At 49.1% G+C, this 22,997-nt stretch overlaps 1 protein-coding gene and 1 long non-coding RNA gene across 2 annotated transcripts; one reads left to right on the forward strand and one right to left on the reverse strand.

Moving 5' to 3' along the window:
- Positions 1-182: 182 nt before the first annotated feature.
- On the reverse strand, positions 183-8,892 carry Ctu1 (cytosolic thiouridylase subunit 1). Its single transcript, XM_045133357.1, has 4 exons — positions 8,871-8,892; positions 7,066-7,596; positions 363-894; positions 183-258 (listed from the first exon to the last, which is right to left on the reverse strand). The coding sequence occupies exons 2-4, from the start codon at positions 7,571-7,573 to the stop codon at positions 183-185; spliced, it is 1,116 nt and encodes a 371-aa protein (XP_044989292.1). The 5' UTR covers positions 7,574-7,596; positions 8,871-8,892.
- Positions 8,893-9,233: 341 nt separating this feature from the next.
- On the forward strand, positions 9,234-17,728 carry LOC123454729. The gene is made up of 3 exons (XR_006633455.1): positions 9,234-10,082; positions 15,952-16,060; positions 16,913-17,728. It is a non-coding gene; the product is annotated as an uncharacterized LOC123454729 (long non-coding RNA).
- Positions 17,729-22,997: the final 5,269 nt, after the last annotated feature.

The following is a 22,997-nucleotide window of genomic DNA, read 5'->3' on the forward strand; positions in this document are numbered from 1 at the left end:
GAAGGATCCCAGAACTCTGGAGGATTGAGTACACTACAGGAGAGATCTCACCTGGAGGTGAATCTCAGACACCTTTTTTCCGGTCCCACAGGGCATCAACTAGCAGCCTGGAGTCCTCTGGTGGCCAAACCTTAGTATGAACAGCCAAGAGCCCAAGGTACAGTTTACTGGGCACCTTGACCTCACATCCCAATGGAGGTCTGGTAGGCACAGGTCACTGAACGGGACCGCAGGTCGTTCTGCTGGGCGCAGGTGGTTCTGCAGGGAGGGCACAAGGGCACTGGCTCCCTCCCATCCGACATGGTGGCAAGTGTGCCCGAGCCGTCCCGCCGGCCTCACTCTCAGGTGCAGGGTCCTGGCACGGTGGCGGCGGGGCAGGGGCAGGGGTCGGGGCCGCCGCCGGGGGCGCGCAGGCGGGCGGCTCCTCGCGCAGCCCACGACGGCCCTTGCCGATGGCGAGGAGCGGCCGGCCGCGGTTCAGGCCGTCCAGGAGCGCGCAGGCCTGGCAGAGCTCGCGGCTCGCCAGCGCCCCGCAGCGGGAGCAGGCGCCGGGGCGCGGGGGCTTGGCGGCCGGGGCGAGCGCCAGGCGCTCGGCCGAGTGCACGAGGTCCAGCACGGCGGACGGCCGCGCCGCCTCCAGCAGCTTGAGCAGGTCGCGCGCGTGGCCGCGGAAGGCCTCGGGCGCGTACACGCACTCCTCGGAGAAGTAGTGCAGGCGGCGGAAGTGCGCGTACAGCACCACCTCCTTCTGCGAGGCCAGGTGCAGCGGGCGGCAGCGCGGCAGCGCGCCCCCCTCGCCCGCGGAGCCCAGGCCCCCGGCGCGCGCCAGCCGCCCCGCGTCGCCGCGCAGGAAGTTCATGAGCACCGTCTCAGCCATGTCGTCGGCGTTGTGGCCTGGGGGGGAGAGAGATGGCACACGGGTGAGGGGCGTGGGGACCCCAGGACCTAGAGAGGGGTGTGCAGTCCCTAGGATCTAGAGAGCAGGCAAGGGCCACACAGAACCTCTTCCTTCCCCCCTCCCCCCATGACAGCTAGCATCCGGGCAGAGGCGGGGAGGAGGAGGAGGAGGTCCCTCTCCACAACCTATCATGGAGCCAGGTGCAAGCCCATATAATGGCCTCGGCAATAAAGGCTCGTGCAGGCTCCCCTGAGCACCTATGGTATCCACCTGCCCTTACCACGCCAAGAGTGGAGTTGTTTTTGCTTCACTTTGTGAACACTGATTCAGACTGCACAAAGTCAACTTGGGGCATTGCAGAGATAGCTCAGTGGTTAAAGGCCCTTGCTTGCAAAGTCTGCCAGTCCCTAGTTCAAATCCCCAACATGCATGTAAAGCTGGTTAGCAGCAGCAGCAGCAGCAGCAGGAGACCGTGTTTCGCAGAAAGTGGGGCACAGACAGCTCCTCTGACCTTCCCAAGCACGCCATGCCACGCATGCGCTCACACACACATGCTCATACTGAAGAGGAGTGCAGCGGGTGGCTCCCAACCCCGGGGCGTCTGTCCTGTTCCCAGGAGTACTATGTGTGGTAGCTTCTCTGGCACGTCAACTAGATAGGATGAAGCAGCACCCAGGAGATGGGTGAAGCACACCTCTGGGTGTGTCTAAGGGTGTTTCCAGGAAGGACTAATGGGGGGGCATAATGGGATCCCACCATATATGTGGTCTGCACCATCCCATAGAGTGGGAGCCTGGGCGGGAATAAAAGGTTGGGAAAGAGGAGAAAGTCCACGGGTGAAGGCCTTTCTCAGTCTGTTTCCTGGCAGCCATGGTGTGAGCTGCTCTAGCCCTGCCCGAACACTCCGGAACAGGAAGCGCAAATGATCCTTCCTCCCTTTAAGTTGCTTGTGTCAGGCAGTCTGTCATAACAAGAAGGTGACCAGTTTGCTTACAGGGCAAAGGGGAATTGACATTGTAGGGTGAATTGGGGTCGCTAATCAGCCTGAGGCGGAATAGAAAGATGGGGAAAATTAAAGGGACATGAGAAGGGGAAGAAGACCCTCACCCGACTGACCGAGAGTCAAGCCGCTTTAGCACAACTTTGGTAGAGCCCAGGTCCTACACAGATAATGTACATTCTCCTAAAGACAGCTCAAACAGGGATGCTAAGAACAATGAATTATGTTTGCTGAAGGCCAGAATGTTTGCATCCTTGAGTTTTACTACAGTAAAAATTCAGACAGTGAGCCTTATAAAACCACCTTACAATTTCATGTACAAGAGGAAACTAAGAGAAGAAAAGTAGGGCCTGGGGATGTAGCTCAACTGGCAGAGAGCTTGTCCAGTATGCACAAAGCCCTGGGTTCAATCCCTAGCACTGCATAAACCGGGCATGGTGGCACCCCAGTACTCGGTGGAAGAAGGAGGATGGAGAATTCAAGGTCATCCTCAGTTACGTAGTGAGTAGAAGCTAGCCTGGGAAACATGAGTCCTTGTCTCAAGAAACAAAACCGCAAGTAAATCAGCTCATATATTTTTTACTTTTAAACCTTACTCAATATTTAAGACTTGCTTAATCTTTAAGCCTTGTTGTAAGTTTCATCCTTTGAGGAATGTAATTTAGAATGCCGCGGGTTCATATACAGAGCCACTGTAAAGACACGTAAGCATAACTCAGAATGCCCACACCCATGCCTTGGTGTGGTGTTGCTTTCCTATATGACTCCCTGTTTAAATACCTAATAAACTCACCAGCTTTGCTTCGCTCTGGCTCATCCTGAAATTCTTTTCAAGGATCTGGCTTTCCTTGAGTGGAGGTTCCTGGGGGGAAGGAACTCCTCGGGCTGCTGGATACTGCACTGGAGCTGTCTTCCTGCCACTACCTGAAGGGGACTTTATTATTATTATTATTATTATTTTGGTTTTTTCTTTTTCTTTCTTTCTTTCTTTCTTCTTCTTTGTTGTTTGCGTGTTTTTTGTTTTGCAAGGTAGGGTCTCACTCTGGCCCAGGCTGACCTGGAATTCACTATGTAGTCTCAGGTTGGCTTCAAACTCACAGCCATCCTCCTACCTCTGCCTCCCAAGTGCTGGGATTAAAGGCACATGCCACCCTGCCTGGTCTAAGGGTGACTTTTACAAAGGGAGGGGTGGGCTCCATGTAGTCATGAAGACAGAGGGAGGAAATGGAAGGAGGCAGGTGCATTTTCCTAAAGACAGCTCAAACAGGGATATTAAAAACAATGAATTATGTTTGCTGAAGGACAGAATGTTTGTATCCTTGAGTTTTACTATAGTAAAAATTCAGACCGTGAACTGTCAGGTGTGAGGGCACGCACAATCAGGGTCAGAGTGAGGCACACCAACAGCATCGCTGACTCTGAAGATGGACAAGGGCCAGGAGCCAGGGAGTAGAGCACCTCTAGATGCCAGAAAAGACAAGGAAATGGATTCTTCCAGATCCTGGGACCATGGCGAGATAGGTAAACAGACCAGCCCCCTTTTGGCAGGGAAACCCAAAGCCACCTGGGTTATAGTCTTGGGTTCTAAGTGCAGAGTGGCAACAGAACAGACTCTCTATCTTAGAGACCTTGAAAGACTGCAACCCTCCGGCCCCTCCCTTTGTTTTTGAGGGAGGATCTTGCCCTATTCACTATGTAGTCTCAGGCTGGCCTTGAACTCACAGCAATCCTCCTACCTCGGCCTCCTGAGTGCTGGGATTAAAGGCATGTGCCACCAAGCCTGGGGGGTGGAGGCAGAAAGAAAGAGAAAGAATATGAATGAATGGGTGCACCAGGGCCTCTAGCTGCTGCAAACCAACTCCAGATACATGCACCACTTTGTGCATCTGGCTTTACATGGGTACTGGGGACTCAAACTCTGGTATTTAGGCTTTGCAGACAAGTGCCTTAACCACTGAGCAGTCTTTCCAGCCCCACACACCTTCTTTATCTCCCATGCTTCATTGTTCTGGTGACCTCACACATAGCATGTACCCAAGCACACCCATTTCTTCCAGGAAATTCGTGAGAGGGACCATCTCGTTTTGTTCTCTGGGTTTCCAGAGCTGCTCTCTCTCCTTCTCTGGCTTTGGGGACACCACTGTAACACCTTGGCATAGTGCTTCCAAGTCTCCTAATAAAAACTTTAATTCTCAAAGACATTGTCTCAGCTGCCTCTCATTAAACCAGCCTGCTGCTCTTCCTTCCACCCCTGCTTCTTAAAAAAAAAAAAAAAAGATTTATTATTTATTTATTTATAATTAGAGACAAAGAGAGGGAGGAAGAGACAGTGAGTGAGAATGGGCGTGTCAGGTCCTCTAGCATCTGGCTTATGTGAAACCTGGAGAATCAAACCTGGGTCCTTAGGCTTTGCAGGCATGTGCCTTAACCGCTAGCCATCTCTCCAGCCCCCATCCCTGCTTTTTATCACACCTCTAGATCCACCAATGAGGAGGAATCTCGTCGCCACCTTCATTTTAGTCCAGGAAGACTTTGCAGGGCCTCTGACCTCCAGCACTACAAGATCGTGAATGTGTTGGGAGTGAAGGAGACAGCTCAGAGGGCAAAGTGATTGCCTTGAAAGCATGAGAACCTGAGTTCAGTCTCCAGAACCCAGGCAAAAGCCCGGTATGGTGGCACCTGTCTTCCCAGCACCGTAGAGGAAGGGGTAAGACATTCCCAAGGCTCACTAGCCAGCCAATCTAGCCTAACTGATGAACTCTAGGTCAGTGAGAGCCCTTGTCTTAAAAAAAAAAAAAAAAAAAAGGGCTGGAGAGATGGCTTAGCGGTTAAGCGCTTGCCTGTGAAGCCTAAGGACCCCGGTTCGAGGCTCGGTTCTCCAGGACCCACGTTAGCCAGATGCACAAGGGGGTGCACGCGTCTGGAGTTCGTTTGCAGAGGCTGGAAGCCCTGGCGCGCCCATTCTCTCTCTCTCCCTCTATCTGTCTTTCTCTCTGTGTCTGTCGCTCTCAAATAAATAATAATTAAAAAAAAAAAAAGGTGGCATCTGAGGAATGACATGCAGCCTTGTCCTCTGGCCTCCACACACACTTGTGCACACACGTGAATACACATTCACATCCATTTGTGCACACACAAAGACACACACATAAGAAATGTGTAGGTTAAGCTGGAGAGATGGCTCAGTGGTTAAGGCACTTGCCTGCAAAGCCTAAAAGACCTTGGTTTGACTTCCGAGTACCCACGCAAAGCCAGATACACAAAGTGTCACGTGTGTCTGCAGTTTGTTTGCAGTGTTTTGTGTCAGGAGTTTGTTTGCAGTGGCTAGAGGCTGTGTGCCTGTTCATTTTCTCTCTGTGTTTGCAAATAAATAAATAAAAATATAAAGAAATAAATGTGTGTGTGTGTGTGTGTAATATCTTGGGGCAGAAATACATACCGCTCATCATAAAATTGAGACAATCTATGCTTATTCTGTAACTTGCCAAGTTATACCTTAAATCAGTGAATTTCAATCAGTGGTAATGTTGCCTTCCTTCTCCAGGGAAGATATCTGCAGCTGTAATGGCTGAGGGTAGGATGTGTGTGTGTGTGTGGGGGGGTGTGATACTGGGATGTGGAGAAGAGGCCCCAAATGCTGCCAAAGGCTTATGCATATGGCAGTGGTCGAACAATAATATCTGGCCCCTGGCAGCAATGAGGCCATGGCTGGAAAAACACCAGCAAAGCTTGATGGCAGGTGTTTTTGCTCCTGGATAGTCTGTGTGGCTAGGCGTTTGCTGCTCAAGTGTCTGCTGTGAGCCACATTATTCACGGAGGCCATGACTTGCTCCGGGCCTTGCCACGACAAACCCACTAAATAATTACAATGATTACAAAACGTCTTTGAAAATGAGGAGTGGTAAATTTCTAAAGGTAAAAAGCACTTTACAAGTTAGGGCTTTTTATAGAAGCTTTCATTATTTTTACAGGCACAATTAATAAGTGATTATAACAAATGAGCTGTAGTTTAAAAACTCTTAGCTGGGCCTAATGGCCCAGGTCTGTCAGCCAAACTATTGGAGAGGTTGAGGCAAGAGGATAGTAAGCCAGCCAGGAAAATGTGTCTGAAAAAACTAAATGAGGGGCTGAAGAGATGGCTCAAAGGTCAAAGGCAGTTGCTTGCAAAGCCAGATGGTCTGGGTCATGTAAAGCCACATGTACAAAGTGGTACATGTGTCTGGAGTTCCTTTGCAGAGGCAGGAGGCCCTGCGTACTCATATTCATACACACATTCATTCATTCTCACTCAAATAAATAAGGGCTGGACAGATGGCCCAGTAATTAAGGCACTTGCCTGCAAAGCAGACCCAGGTTTGACTCCCCAGTACCCATGTAAGGCCAGCTGCAGAAGGTGGTGCATACATATGGAGCTTGTTTGCAGTGGCTATAGGCCATGGGGTGCCCATTCTCATTCTCTCTCTTTCTCTCTACATGCAAATAAATCAATAAATAAAATTTTAAAGTACACAGTTAAACAATAAGTTGAGGACTGAAGACATAGCTCAGAGGTAGAGTGCCTGCCTAGAATCTTTCTCTGAGGGAACTGAAGCATGGCTCAGCAGTAGGCCACTTGCCCAGTATTGTGAAGCCTCTGAATTCAACCCTCCAGTACTGAAGGGGGGAAAACCCCAAGAGGTAGCCTATCCACCTCTACCCCTCTATTTGCCAATGAAGGGCTGGAGAGATGGCCCACAGGTCAAAGGTAGTTGCTTGCAAAGCCTGATGGTCTGGGTCTAACTCCTCAGCACCCATGTAAAGCCGTATGTACAAAGTGGTACATGTGTTTGGAATTCCTTTGCAGAGGCAGGAGGACCTGGCACGCCCACATTCATACATTCATTCATTCTCTCTCTCATATAAACAAGTAAGGGCTGGAGAGATGGCTCAGCGGTGTGATCAAGAATGAGGGCAGGATTGCAAAGCCGGCCCCACTCCATTTCTGGGGTGCAGACATACCAGGTAAGGGAACCTTCAGTGGGTGCCATTGCCAAACCGGTGCATATAGGTATCCCATTCTCTTACTGCTTTCCCATTTCTTGTTTGTGCGCTCCAGCCCCACGTTCAGTGCCTTCTCCCTCCCACCACGCACCCAGCTTCCATGCATGTGTCCTGCGCCTGCGCTCACCCGTCACGATGTGCGTGGCTCCCACGAGGCGCGCGCCCTCCTCCAACGCACGGCGCCGCAGCACCCCGCAGAAAGTGCAGCAGGAGCGGCTGCGGCCGGAGCCGGCTGTGCTGCGGGCCACGGCATCCATCGTCCAGCCTCCAAAGAGGTCCGCATAGGACACGACGGTGAGCGGCAGCTCCCAGAGCGCCGCCTGGCGCCGCACGGCCGCCAGCGCCGCGTCCCGGTAGCCGCTGATGCCCTCGTCCACCGCCACCAGGTGCAGCGAGATGTCCAGGCGCGGCGCGAGCGCGCGCAGCACGTGCGCGAGCACGGTGGAGTCCTTGCCCCCCGAGGCGCCCACCGCCACCACGGCGCCGGGCGGCAGCAGGCGGCCCGCGAGCACCGTGTGCAGCACTTCGGCCTCGAAGGCGGCGCAGAAGCAGGATCCGCACAGCGCCTGCCCCGAGCGCGGGCGGCGGAGGGCGGCGCGCGCCGAGCCGCAGGAGGCGCAAGTCGGGGCGGGCATCGCGGGAGCTGACCGTGGGTCTCCTGGGCCGAGGAGAGAGAAGCGGGTTACCGGGACGTGTGCGATGCAGGGAGGCCTCGGGAATGACATCCGGCCTCCTGACAGGTGTGCACGTGGGACGGGCACCCTCTTCTGGCGCTAGGTGCTTGGTTAGACATGGATGCACCCAGAAAAAAATGAACCCCAAGAGTTGTTTTTAGGACAGAGAGGAAGAGACACTCAGGTATGGTCGTTCCGGAGGGGTGGGGGTGCCTTTAAGGAAGGCCTCTCTTGTCACAGTAGGGACAAACTGTCACTGACTTGGGCCTCTAAGGCTGTTCACAGCTTTGGGAGGGAGAAGCTGAGGACAGTGGGGCACAGCTACCTGAACTTCACTCTTGCGGGGATGTGACACTAACCTGGACACATAGTGGCTGCCTGAACCACACTCTATGGAAACCAACTGGGTGGCACCTGTTTCTCGGGTGGATGTATGGGACCTATGGTCTCAACTCTGGTGTCAGAATGTCCCATAAGCTTTTATGGCCTCATGGGGTCATGAGTCAGCCCATCCTCGATCCCCACTCTTCTCCCCTTTTCTGCCACATCCGGCCTCCCCTGGGCAAGATACCAACCTTCCAGCCACACCCCCCTTGATCCAGTCGGCCTGGTGGATCCATAAAAACTCACCAGGCACAGTCCTTTCCCTAAGTTACCTGCATCTCCAACTTGGACGGCTGCAGTAGCTTGTTAGAATTCAGAGCAGGTCAGACTGCTCCCAGGACTTACCACAAAATGATCTTGTGGCTGTGTTTACTGTTGGTAACTTTCTAAAAACAGGGACTATTGCCACTCAGCCATCTAACAAGCGTCTCAGTCCCCAAGTCCCTGATTCCTTTAACCAAATGGGCTTCTTTGTGTAGTGCAGGGCAGTGCTACCCTGCCAGTTGCTCAGGTTAGAGGCCTGGAGTCCAGGACCACTCTGATCACTCTCCCTGTGGGTGGGTCCAAATCCCAAAGTCAAATCCTGACCTTGTTCCTCACACCCCTGATCGCCAGGCAAAACTACCCAATCCTGTTTGTACCATCAAAACAAACCCACCTCTGTGGCCAGTTTCCTAGTCTGAGATAGCTCTCCAGATCATTCATTGCAGGAGCTTCCCAATGGTTGTCCTGCATCAACTTCCCCTTGTTTACATACACCCATCTATATATGTCCTGCCTGGTTTATGTCTCTCTAGAGCGTGGCCACCATCCTCCACCTAGCACTTCTGCAGGTAAGATCATCCAAAAGTCACCCTCTGTACTCATCTCTCACCTCGTAAGTCACCCAGTCCTGAGGAGGTCACATCCTGGGGGAAGGAAAACCTGGTGCACATGTCAGCAGAGCCTCGCGTGGAGTTAAAAAAGCCACGGGAGCGGGCTGGAGAGATGGCTTAGCGGTTAAGCGCTTGCCTGTGAAGCCTAAGGACCACGGTTCGAGGCTCGGTTCCCCAGGTCCCACGTTAGTCAGATGCACAAGGGGGCGCACGCGTCTGGAGTTCGTTTGCAGAGGCTGGAGGCCCTGGCGCGCCCATTCTCTCTCTCTCCCTCTGTCTTTCTCTCTGTGTCTGTTGCTCTCAAATAAATAAATAAATAATTTTTAAAAATATTTTAAAAAAAAAGCCACGGGAGGGTTTTGAGCAGGGAAGGGATCTAATCTCATCTGCCAGGTTGTAAAGGGATAATTTTGTCGGCTGCTTGTAGGAAAGAGCTTGTGGGCAAAGGCAGAAACAGGAAGCCAGTGAGACCATAGGGGTAGTCACTGGGATGATGGCGGTGTGAACCCAGCTGGTACCCAGTAAAAGTCTGAGATGAAGGATTAGGATTTGAGCTCAAACAGGCTGCAATTCCCTGGGGCGCCTCAAGGTCGCAGCCTTGCCTGAGAACCGACATTGTGACGTCAGGACAGAGGCTCTAGGGAAGAGAAGAGGGTCTCCGGGATGCATCCAACTTGTGGCAGGAGGAAGTAGATGGTCTATCCCAACGAAGGCAAAAGTGCGGCCTGGGAAGATACAGGACCAAAAATGGAACCCGGCCCAGGAGCTATCTGAACACTTGCGTTGAAAATAACAGACGAATGTCACCTACACCCCAGAGAGACCTTCAATACTCCCTTGGCACTGGAACCAAATCAGGGTGCGACCCAATGCAAGAGGAAGACTCACCTGGGCAGAATGCAGCACTAGGACGTCCACACCGCCTGCCACGCGGAAGCCAGGCACGGAAGCAGCTCCGTGACTACGACTCCCACAAGACCTTGAGGCTGACGTAATTACGGCTACCAGAATGCATTCCTGCGACTCTGAGGGCCGCTGGTCCTACAACTCCCAGAAAGCTTTGCGCATCCTCAATAGGCCTACAATTCCCAAAATGCACTGCTCAATACCTTCCACAAGGGCTGGCTTACAGGCGGAGCTGCGAACACTGTCGTTGAGGCGGGACATTTGAAATTTGTAGTAGTTGCACTCTAATTTTCCACTTTTATGAGGTAATTATAAGTTTCTTTCTCTTTTGGTAGGGACAGAGATTGTAACCTAGAGTCTCACACATGCTGAACAGGGGCATCCTTTCTGGGAAGGAGCTCCACCCCTGAGCCAGGCCCCAGCCCTCACTGTGGATTTTAGGCAGGAGCTCTACCTCTTGAGCCACATCCGCTGGGTCCCGGGGCTGGTGAAAGGATAAGAGCTGCACAGATTCCTGAAACTGGGAGGAGGAGAGTGTATTAGTTCTCTGTAAGTGCAGAGTCTCAGACAGTCACGTGCAAGGCCATGTGCTCCAGGAGGCATACAGATGACAGACCTGCAAGTTTGCTCCTGGGAGCGTGTGTGACCATAGTAACGGGGAATTTCAGAGTCCTCCGATGGTCAATTTCGTGGTGGCATTCACTCTGTGTGAAATCACTTTTACTAATATGCATAGTTTTCTCCCCTAGAAGGTTTTCAAAGAACCTGACATAAGGAAAAGGAGGCTAGGCTTTCCAGAATTCTCCATGGTGTTTACACAGTGAAAAACAATGTTCTTGTTGCATTCAAGTGTTCTTGTTTTTTCCTACAAAGTCTTGACCATCATTGGAGTGGACAACCATAGGCTCATTCTTATTTCGAGTCTTCTGTGTAAAGGGAATTCTAAGGGGCAGATTCTAGAAAAGAAAAAAAAGTGTCATCCACTGGAGGGATAGTTAAACGAGACAGTTGGGGGACATATCTATGCTGGTGTGCTGAAGGTGTGGCTCAGTGGTGGACTCCTGCCTAGAAACCGCAGTGAGGGTCTGGGGTGTGTTTCAGCACCTAGAATCTACATTGAGGAACAGAAGGCATGGCTCAACGGTAGGGTTCAAGCCTTGAGTCCACAAAGAGAGGCTGTGGGCATGGCTCAGCAGTAGAGCACCTGCTTATAATCCACAGGGCTGGGCTGAAGAGATGGCTCAGTCATTAAGGCACTTGCCTGTGAAGCCTAAGGACCAAGGTGTGATTCACCAGTATCCATGTAAGCAAAATGCACAAGGTGGCACACGTGTCTGGAGTTTGTTTGCAGTGGCTAGAGGCCCTGATGCACCCATTTTCTCTTTCTCTGAAATAAATAAAATATTAGAATCCGCAGGGGGCTGGGTGTATGGATCAGAAGTAGAACACCTCTCTAGAATCCACAGTGAGGGGCTGGGAGTGTGGCTCAGGACAAGAGCACTTGCTGAGCACTGGGTTCTGGCTTCCATCCCCACTATGGTAGAGATCCTGGCATTAGAAAGGGGCTTTTACCCCTTTTTAAAAGGGTGTTACAGGAATCTCAAAAGTCAAAGCCTATTTTCTGGCATCTCCTTCCTCAATATACCAATTAAAGACACACAATTGTGAAAAGCATTGTAGGCACAATGGAAAAAGGAACACATAAAGGGATCTCTTGTCCATCTTTGAGGATCTGACATGTGATTTAGCTTTAAATAGAGGGGCAGGACTCTGCAAGCTGAGCACCATGGTCAAGATTGGTCCTGTGCATCACTAACCCATTAATCTCCTGGCTATAGTCTGTCCTCCAAGGTGGTCTGACAAATTGTCTGAGCTGTGAGGAATCTTTTCCTGGAGACAGATTTCTACTCCAGCTGACATCAGAACTTCAGTTTTTCCCTTCCTCCAGCAATAAGTTGCTGGGAAAATTTAAATTCTTTGTGTATTTACTATTTCAATCTCCTGTACTCATGGACTGGAGAGAAAGCTCACTGCTTGCTTGGAAAGTCTGCAGGCCTGGCTTGACATCCACAGCCATCAGTGTAAGGCCAGAGGTCAAAAGTGGTGCATATATATGGAATTCATTTGCAGTGGCAAGAAATCTTGGGTACATACACACACACAAACAAACACACACACACACACACACACACACACACACAAATAGATAAAGGAATAAATATTAAAAACACCTCAGAGGGGCTGGAGGGATGGCTCAGTGGTTAAGATACTTGCCTACAAAGACCTGGCTTTAATTCCCAAGTAACCATGTAAGGTTGAATGCACCAAATGGCACGATGTCCAGAGTTCATTACAGATGGTAAAGGTGCTGGATTGCCCATTCATTGTCCCTTCCCCCCCTCTGCAAATAAATAAATAAATACTTAATAAAAAAAATTCCTCAGGAAGGTGTAGTGGCGCACGCCTTTAATCTCAGCACTTGGGAGGTATAAGTAGAAGGATTGCCCAGAGTTCGAGGTCAGCCAGAGACTACATAGAGTAAGACCCTACCTCGGAAAACCAAAAAAGAAAAAAAAAATCCTCAAAAGTAGAAGGGAGGGGCACAAGCTTCTCCAGTATGTCCCCTGCCATGACAGAATAATTAGTGTCTCTTCTTCCCTTTTGACAATCGTCTCTACCAGGTTCCTCTGTACAGAGACCACAGAGTCGGTTCCTTTTGATCTATTGTGGGCCATGCCTCCATACATGACATAATTCCCTAGTTACCATGTAAAGGTGTATGCACCAAGTGGCACAATGTCCAGAGTTCATTACAGATGGTAGAGGTCCTGGATTGCCCATTCATTGTCCCTAGGTGTGTTTGTTAATTTAATTATATATTTTTTCACAGAGGGTCTTATAAAGACCAAGCTGATCTCCAACTCACTATGTAGCCAAGTATGACCTAAACTCCTGATTCTCCTGCCTCCACCCCCTCCCCGATTCTGAGACTACAGGCATGCAACACCTAGTTGGGCTTGTGAGGTGCTGGCTTTGAACCCACTGCCTGGGGTTAGTGCATGATATTCCTTAGACCCTGCCTGCCCCAGGTAATTGATTAACATGGTGCCAGGACCTTCTGAGCAGGTTGTCTGCTCCATTTCCATTGAGGCAGCCACCCTCATGCCTAGGACTATCAAGTTTACATGGCTGTGTTTATCTTCCCTCTTCAAACTACAACCATTCCATTGTCCACCAGGTTGGAATAACCAAACACCTCTCTTCTGCAACACTTCCTGGGGTGGTTACCCTAGGACCCATGAGGAGAGCTTGAATGAGAAGAGGGGCTCGGAGCACTGGGCACTTTTGTGTCTGGATGCTTTTAAGTGCTGTGGAGCAGGAACGGTATCAGTCTCCACTTGTCCAGAGCTGTCAGTTGGGAGGACGTAATCAACAGCAGCTCCATATTGGCAAATATTTCTGTTCTAGAAGCTTCATAGAAGCTGGATCGTAGTGTATTTTGGTGAAGTGGCCATGATACGGCACAGAAATGGTTTTGTTCCGTTATGCATCTCTCACTCACTGAAATCAGCACACAAGCTGCGTCACCAGTTTTTATGTCTTTTCCCAAAGGAAAGACTTTTCCTATACCATCCTTGATAAGCAGACAAGGTTCTTACTCAAATGCTCTTCAGCCAATGGGGCCAGGGTTTTTGTCCAGAATAGCACTCAGAGTTTCCTCCTTGCCAGATGGTGAACATAGGAGGATAGAGATTGGAAATGCTGTCATTCCTATAGCAGCCCAGTGAATTTCACTGCTATGACATACCTCAGGGAATTCTCTGACTCAGGTTGGTTAGCCTCTCATGATGTAAAACAGGTCAGCTGGAGTTTTTCTAGTGACCAGCAAGTGCATGGGCTTTATGTCCTGGAGGGAGATTTTCTGAGCTTCAAATTTACTTCCTGAGAACGTGAACACACTATGTAATATTTTGCATGTTTGGAGAAGAATTAGGGACAACATTAGGGCTCATGGAAGTCTGCCCTTGCCATCGAATATTCTAGTCTTGCTTGTGATATGGGAATATCCAGAATCCTTTCAAAAACTTTTCTTGTAAGGAGAATCTGATGTTCCTACACTTGGAATTGACATAACAGTCCAGAGCTTTGATTGGTCTCAATCAGACAATATGAAGATGTGATGTGCAGTTCCCTTCTCATTTCTGGGACAAAGCTCCTGACCAAAAGCAGCTGATGGGAGGAAAGTTATTTTACTCTGGTTTACAGTCTTGAGGGGACACTCCATGATGGCAGGGGAAATCATGACATGAGTAAGGGCTGTACATCACGTCGGCCACCACACGTAGAACACGGCAGTATGAGAGGAGCAGATCTCAGACAAGGGGAGCTACACCACTTCTGCGCCCAACACCAACATCAGACCTCCTCCCCAAGGCTCCACTGGCCAAATTGCCACCAGCTAGGGACCAAGCATTCACCCACATGATTTTAGAGGGGGCGTCTAATTCAAGGAATCACAGTTACTGAAAACAGAAACGTCACTACTCAGATGTGATATTATACATTTTGCCTCTTCGTGCTCTGTTTATAGAAGTTTTCAAAAGGAGGTTAAGGGGAGACAGTTTCTATGTAGTACAATATTTGTGAGTGATAAATTGGAGGGTGATTATCTCATCATATTTCCTTTCTCATAATGAAAACCAAACATTGGTTTACCTTCCAGGCATCAAAGTACCTGCCTTCTAAAATTCTAGGGTTCTTTTCTTTTTCTTCTATTTTGTTTGTATGCGACAAGACCATTTCACTGTGCGTCCCAGGATTCCCTGGAAATTTCTATATCCTCCTAATGTTGAAATCCACAGGTACCACTCTCCTGAAATATCTGTTGTCTCCTCCCTGTCCTTTTTCCTGGTTAAATAATCGCCCATAGTTTTCCGTTTGTTGTTCCCAGCTAGGCTTTCCCATCCATCTGCGTTGCTAGGAGCATCCACCCATTTTCTCTGCTAAGCTTTGAGCTTATTCCTTTTCTCCCCCAATTTTTATCCATAGCCAAGTTTATCTTCACCCCACCCTGCTCATAGATATGGCATCTCTGCCCATCAACAACATCATGACATCCTTTTTTTTTCTTTCAGTGGATATGTATATGAGAATGTGTACATGCATATGTGTGCCTGTGTGTGTGGATGCCAGCTCATATCCTCTGGTATCATTCGTTATGAACACTTCACCTTTTCTGAAACAAGGGGTATTTTTGGCATGGAACCCTCCAAAGCTTGACCGGCTGCCTAGTGAGCATCGAGCATTGACCTCTCTATGCCTCCCCATCAAGGGGCTTCTAGACACTCACCAACTACCTGTGTTAATTTCCCATGAGTTCTGAGGATTGAACCCATATTGTCTCGCTTCACCAGACAAGAGCTGTACTCCATGGTTTTTCTCATCATCTTACTCTTCCTTCTGCACTTATGCTATTGTATTGTTCAATAGTCCTTGAGAACTTCCCTTACCAACAGGGACTCATTAATCCACTTCCTTATCTGCTACCTTCCCTGCCCCCCTTTCTTCCCACATACACAGACTTTTGCCTTCATCACCTTCACTCTCTCTCCTCCACCATCTCTCCCACTCTAGTCCCTGTCTCGGAATGTTCAGTTCAGAACATCCTCAGTCAACAAGGAGGGGACTAGTGAAGTGTCAGAGCCCTGCACCATAGACACCGGCACCCCTGCACAACCCATAGGCTCTCACATCAGACTCAGTGGTTTAAGAATAACAGATGGGGCTGGAGAGATGGCTTAGCAGTTAAGCGCTTGCCTGTGAAGCCTAAGGACCCCGGTTCGAGGCTCGGTTCCCCAGGTCCCACGTTAGCCAGATGCACAAGGGGGCGCACGCGTCTGGAGTTCGTTTGCAGAGGCTGGAAGCCCTGGCGCGCCCATTCTCTCTCTCGCCCTCTATCTGTCCCAGAACTGGCCCTGTCCTTCCCCTGTCCAAACTGTTCAGCACCTGCTGAGCTCCCAGCACCTTCAGCAGAGCCTGTCTGTGCAGAAGTGAGGAGCAGGAAAGCTGTGGGGGTGTAGCATGTCACGTGGAGAGGTGTTGGGATATGGGGTGGAAAGAAGTCCTGGGACCAGAAGGCGATGTCCTCCCTTTTCCTCTTCCTGTCTGTTGCAGATGAGAAGCAAAAGGACTCCTGGCCCCTGGTCTTCACTCTGATCAGGGGGTCCATCATGGGAGCTGTCTTCCTCCTCATCTATGGCCTCACCTGGATCCACTATACCAGGTGAGTAGGTCTGCCCCTCTCCAGTGTGGCACCCCAATTTCCAGATGTGGTTGAGCTGTCTTATACCACCTGTTCTTCTTCTTCTTCTTCTTCTTTTTTTCTAGGTAGGGTCTCATTCTATGTCAGGCTGTCATGGAATTCACTATGTAGTCACAGGGTAGCCTGGAACTCACAGCAATCCTCCTACCTCTGCCTCCTGAGTGCTGGCATTAAAGGTGTGTGCTAGCATGAAGAGCCCACCTTTATTCTTTTCATAGAGGTTTTTTAATATATATTTTATTTATTTATTTATTTATTTATTTATTTATTTATTTATTTATTTATTTAAGAGTGACAGAGAGAGAGAGAAAGAGACACAGAGAGAGAGAGAGAGAGAATGGGTGCACCAGGGCTTCCAGCCACTGCAAACAAACTCCAGACACGTGCTCCCCCTTGTGCATCTGGCTAACGTGGGTCCTGGGGAACCAAGCCTCGAACCGGGGTCCTTAGGCTTCACAGACAAGCGCTTAACCGCTAAGCCATCTCTCCAGCCCCACCTGTTATTCTTAGTACACTGAGTCTGATGTGAGAGCCTATGGGTTGTGCAGGGGTGCCGGTGTCTATGGTGCCGGGCTCTGACACTTCACTAGTCCCCTCCTTGTTGACTCAGGACGTGCCGGTGGTCCGAGACCAGGAAAAGGAACATGGAACTGTCACTGTTGGCTTCTCCCTGGGAGCTCTCAAGTGACACCCCCCCCATCCCTGTTGACACTTGTGCCCCAACCCATGCAGAGGGGTCCTTTGATGACTGTACTCTTATCACTGTAACGTTGCTCTGTTTATACCTACTACGTATTTATGTTTTGCTTCTAGATTAACATCACCATCCACTTTGGTCCAAGAAACTTCTGCTTGCAGTGATCAATGGTGACCATAGAGACTCCTAACTCATCACAGTGCTGAGAATGGCAATGCTCAGCCATAAATTGGACACATGCATCACCCCTGCATGGGTGAGAGACCATTGCAGAAAAATGTGGCAGCATTAGAGCTGGAGAAACTGGAGGAGAGGCGTGGAACTCTTTTCCCTGGACATGACATGGCTGTGGCAGTGTCGATTGAACTTATAGCAAGGGTGGTTTCATGCACAAGACCTGTGAAGGGTTGGGCCTATCAATACTTTGTTAAAGAGGAGGAAAGGGCTGTGAAGTGGGATTTGTGTAGAAATAATAGTATTATGTGGGAGGGAGTTAAAAGGAGGGATTTTGCATAATTAATGGTTGATGAGGGAGGAAGTTACCAAGGAGGCTTTTTCTGTATGATTTATGGAGCAGGATGTTAACAAGAGGGAGTTGTATATAATTAATGGTTTATGAGAGAGGGAGTTATCAAGGGAGATTTGTATGTAATACTTTTTAGGGGAGGGAGAGCCACTTACTTCATTGGTGAAGCTGTTGGTACGATGCCCATGCTCCAGCAAGTTACACTAAGGAAAGTCACTGGTGCCTCTACACACAGAGAGAAAGAGATGAAATTAGAAGGGAAACTGGTTGGAAGAAGATGAGGATTGGCAGCAGTGGGAAGGGTTCATGAAAGTGTGATGGGACGTAATGTGACAGAAAGGCATTGTGTACACGTAGGAAAATGTTATAATCTTATTAGTATAAATAAAAATATGAATAAATCTTATATTTTTTGGTTGTTCGAGGTGGGATAATGCAGTAGCTCAGGCTCGCCAGGAATTCATTTTGTAGTTTCAGGGTGGCCTCAAACTCACAGCAATCCTCTTACTTCTGCCTCCCGAGTTCTAGGATTCAAGGCGTGCGCCATGTCTTCCAGCTAAAAAATCATGTTTATAAGTGCCCTAGTTACCTTGGATTATGGCTCACTCACACAGTGCCTTCTTGTGAGCAGGACCCGAGATGGAATCCCAATACTCAATAAATGCCAGGCATGATCCCAAGTGCCTGCAGTTCCAATAGTGTGGAGGGAGAGACAGGAGGATTCAAGGGGCTCACTCAGCAGACATTTAGCTGACTTTGTGAGTTGTGGACCTGGTGTGGAAATTTAAATTGAAATGTTCCCCACAGCCTCATGTTTGATAAGCCTCACTCTCAAATCCCTGGGTGGTATCAGTTTGGAAGGTGGAGGCTTGCTGGCACAGGTGTGCTTCTGGGGGTGGCTTTGGGGCATTGAAGCTGGGCTCCCACTTGCCAGAGTTCAGCTCACTCTCTTGCTGTTCCCTCCCAGCTGCTGTGGCAAATGTGATGCCCAGAATCAGCTCTTCTACGCTTATCTCACGAGATGAAACTTCCCTTCAACTCTAATCCTGATAGAAACATCCTCTTCTCATAAGCTACTCCGGCTTAGGCGTTCTACCCCAGCCATGAGAAGGTGAATGGAACACTTGTCATATCTGAGGCTCCAAGTGCATGGACTACCTGAGGATGACACATGACTATTATCTCTAGTATCTACATGCTCAAGCACACATGTGTGCCTACACACATATGAACATGCTTCCACACATCTCTTCCCTTGCTAACCCCATGATTTTGAACACAGGCAGTGGCTCTTATGGTTATCCCACATGTGTTATCCCATAAACTATGAATCTGTATCTTTATTAAAAAAATTATATAGTTTTACTTATTTATTTGCAAGTAGGAACAGATAGAAAAGAGACAGAAGGCATGGGCATATCAGGCCCTCCAGCCACAGCATCGAACTCCAGATGCACGTGCCTTCTTGTGCATCTGGCTTTACAAGGGCACTGGGGAATCAAACCCAGGTAGTTTGGTTTTGTAGACAAGATACTTAAGTGCTGAGCCACCTCTCCAGCCTAGGAATCTGTATTTTTCTCTCACCTATGTTGAATGAAGCGCAGATCAAGCGTTGTGGCTGTGAATGAGTGTTGGCAGCATTGGTGACCAGAACCAGCCATGAAAGTGGCTGATGCTAAACAGTTTTCCTTGCTCTGACCGTCAGGATCTCACCCAGCTTGCTCTCCCACAGCCTACTCTGACAAGACAGCAGCAGTGGTTCCCTGAAGACCCTGGCAAGTCCTTCCTCAACTGTCCAACTAACATACCTGTCACTGCCTCTTCTTCCCACTGAGATTATGTGAGAGAAAGAAAAATGACTTATAAGACCTTGCATCATGGATCAGTTCCTTTCCTGCATGTATTTCCGGCCCTTCAGAGAAAAAGAATCCATGAGTGTGGAATACATGTACACATAAGGGCATGTACACAAACATTTGCATATGCATCAACACTATAGATTTTCACATGCCCGTACATGGATGGTTGGTCTCTCGTCACACACAAGCTGTCTTTGAAAGTTGACCTTTTTAAAAGAGGTCATGAGGATCAGAGGAGGCCCTGCAAATGGGGATCGTCATGGCAGCATAAGTAGGTTTATAAGAAGAAAACCAAGACCCAAGAGGGAACACTTGCTCTGTCTGCTGTGTAGCTGCTGTCCACCCCGTCAAGAGGCAGTGAGAAGATGTCACCAGATGCCAAGCAGACGTAGAGTCACTCTATGAGACCTTCTCAGATCCCGAAACTGTGAACCAAGTATACACATTCTCTTTATAAACATTGCTGTGGGCTCTTTGGCCACCTCTTGTGTCAGGGTCTCAATGTCTGTTTCCTGTGTATATCTCTGCTGTCTATCCATGCCTCCTGGTCTCTGTAACTCTGTCCCGGTCTTCCTCCTGTGTCTATGTTATTGTCTGTATTTCTGTCTGCATCTCTCTGTGTCTCTCCCTTTGCACTATCTTTCTTGGTCTTTCTCATCACACATCTCTTTGTATTCCTCAACATGCCCCCACACACAAACATCCACACATACACTGACATTTGGCATCGTAAGTATACAGATGGTCCTTGGTCTACACTTTGCACTTGTCTACATTGGCCTCCACATACACATACACAGACGTGTAAAAGCGCACACACTCATACAGACACGCCCACTGAAAAGGAACACGAATGGACAATGATGACTCCCTGTTGTAAGGGAGAAGATAAATGTCCTGTTGTATGCACTGTTGGGCTGCTTTCATGACTGCTCACTCATTCTGTCTGGCCATTAGACACCTTATCTTTGCGATGAGGAAGGGGTTGCTCCTCACTCAAGGATGTTGGGATGACCAATGAGAACATGTATGCAGAGGGAAGCATGGCCCCTCCACCTTCCCTGCCTTAGAACAAAGCATTATCTTTATTGCACAGGGTGGACAGAAGGACAGTGAGGAGAAAACAAGTCTGCACCTCTTGCAGTGCCTACACCCTAGCACCTAAGGACCTTGTTCTCCCTGCTTCCCCTACCGACCTTCTGGTTCCCGACATAGGTCCTCTGGTCAGTGTGATCAGACTGCTCCATTGTGCTGCACACACCTCAACCTGTGCGGGCACCTAGGTCATGAGCTGCATGCTTCCCAGGCTTTGAATAGGGATCTCCTGGACCAGGATGTCTGTGAAAGGCATAGAGCATCCCTGCCGGCTGTGCCCTAGATCTTGATCTCGGGGTTGGTCCCATAAAGGAGTGCACTACTAATATGGCTGAGAAATTTTAGGGTAGAGGGACAGTGAGACAGAGGATGAGGGATACACCACCGAGGAATCCACTGGAATACAAATCCTTATTGACCACATGAAAGCACCTGCCATGTCTGTTTTCTCTCATCTTCCTCAGATCTGACGCTCCACTCCTGCAGAGCAAAATCCCTTCCCTTCTCTAGTCTGCGCTTCCCTAGCCATGGAGGTTATAAAATCGTGCGGTGAGCGGTGTCTCCCATGCAGATGTTGATGTGCAGAGAACGGCATGTGAGGCTCGGCACCCATGCAGCTTGTGGAAATCACTTCCTGTCCCAGTCAGGTGGGTTGCTGGAGCATTCAGCGAAAACAGAGTGACTTACAGACATCAGAAGTTTGTTACTTATGGATAGGGAGGTTAGGAGGGCCAAAAGCAAGATATGGGAGAAGTCATGTCCGCTGAAGGCACATCCTCTCACAGATGGTGTCCTTCCATGTCTTCATGAGCTAAAAGAGGCAAACAACCTCTCAAGGCTCTCTACAATCATGGTCATTCATGTCTTTCATAAAGATCCCACCCCATGGCAGAATCCCCATCCAAAAACCCTACCTTCCATTATTATAACAGTGGGGGTGAAGATTTATTTACTTATTTATTTACTTTAGAGAAAGGAAAAAGGAAAGAGAGAGAGAGAGAGAGAGAGAGAGAGATTGGGTGCTCCAGGGTCTTCAACCACTGCAAACAAACTCCACAAGCATGTGCCACCTTGTACCTCTGACTTAATTGGGTCCTGGGGAACCAAAACTGAGTCTTTTGGCATTGCTTGCAAGTGCTTTAAACACTAAACCTTCTCTACAAACTTGGCAAGAGTATCTTAACCCGTGAATTTTGGAGGGATTTTAACTTTACCTTCTGAAAATGGGGAAGGGGTTGTATGGGACGCCCACTTATCTTGATCGGGTGTCACAAGTTCCCTTTTTGCGTGCCCTCTCTCGGTGTCTTCCCCAGGCCTCTTCTTTCCAACCTTCTGCTCTTCTTATGAAACTGAAGACCGTAGGAAGCAGATCAGAGTGCCCAGCCCTTCTGGCCATTGAAACGCTGGACAAATTTAAATTCTTTGTGTATATGCTATTTTCATCTTTTGTAGTCATGGACTGGAGAGAAAGCTCAGTGCCTGTGTGGAAAGTCTGCAGGCCTGAGTTCAAATCCACCGCCATCTGTGTAAGGTCAGAAGTCAAAAGTGGTTTGTGTATGTGGAATTCATTTGTAGTGGCAGAGTTCCTGGGTACTTACACACACACACACACACACACAAATAAATGAAGGAATAAAAATTAAAAATACCTCAGGGGTGCTGGTGGTATTGCTCAGTGGTTAAGATACTTGCCTGCAAAGTCTAATGACCTGGCTTTAATTCCCTAGTAACCATGTGAGGTTGTTTGCACCAAGTGTCACAGTGTCCAGAGTTCATTACAGATGGTAGAGGTCCTGAATTGCCCATTCACTGTCCCTTTCTCTCTCTCTCTCTCTCTTTCTCTGTGCAAATAAATAAATAAATACTTAATAAAAAATTCCTCAGGCCAGGTATAGTGGCTCATGCCTTTAATCCCAGCACTTGGGAGGCAGAGGTAGAAGGATTGCCCAGAGTTCGAGGACAGCCTGAGACTACATAGTGATGTCCAGGACAGCCTGAGCTAGAGTAAGGCCCTACCTCGGAAAAACCAAAAAAGATAAAAAGTTCCTCAAAAGAAGAAGGGAGGGGCACAAGCTTCTCCAGTATGTCCCCTGTTGTGACAGAATAACAACCTGTGTCTCTTCTTCCCTTTTGACGATCCTCTCTACCAGGTTCCACTGTACAGAGACCACAGAGTCGGTTCCTTTTTGTCTATTGTGGGCCATGTCCCCGTACATGACATAGGTGCTTGTTTTAATTATATATGTTTATATTTTTTCACACAAGGTCTTATAAATCCCAAGCTCATCTGAGACTCACTATGTGGCCAAGCATGACCTAAATCCTGATTCCCCTGCCTCCACCCGCTTCCCGAATACTGAGATTACCGGCATGCAACACCTGGTTGGGCTTGTGAGGTGCTGGCTTTGAACCCACTGCCTTGTCTTTACAGAGCAATCACTCTTCCAGCAGAGATATACTCCCAGTCCTCTGTGGGTTTGAATAGGAAGTATGCTCACCGCCACCTCTGCACAGTCTCCTCTGCTCATGTCACTGATTGTAAAAAGAAACCTGGCCTTGAATGTGGGCCAGGTAAACCCTTCACTCAACCTGTCACTTCCCCACTGAGTCTCCTCTCATGGGGAGTTCCTGCTACTGCAAGATCTCTCATCTTCTCACTGGAAAGTAATATTTGGGGGACAGGGTCCAGGCCACTTTGCAGAGTGTGCCATGACAGTCTGC

Source organism: Jaculus jaculus, chromosome 14 (assembly GCF_020740685.1).
Source record: "Jaculus jaculus isolate mJacJac1 chromosome 14, mJacJac1.mat.Y.cur, whole genome shotgun sequence".
NCBI lineage: Eukaryota > Metazoa > Chordata > Mammalia > Rodentia > Dipodidae > Jaculus > Jaculus jaculus.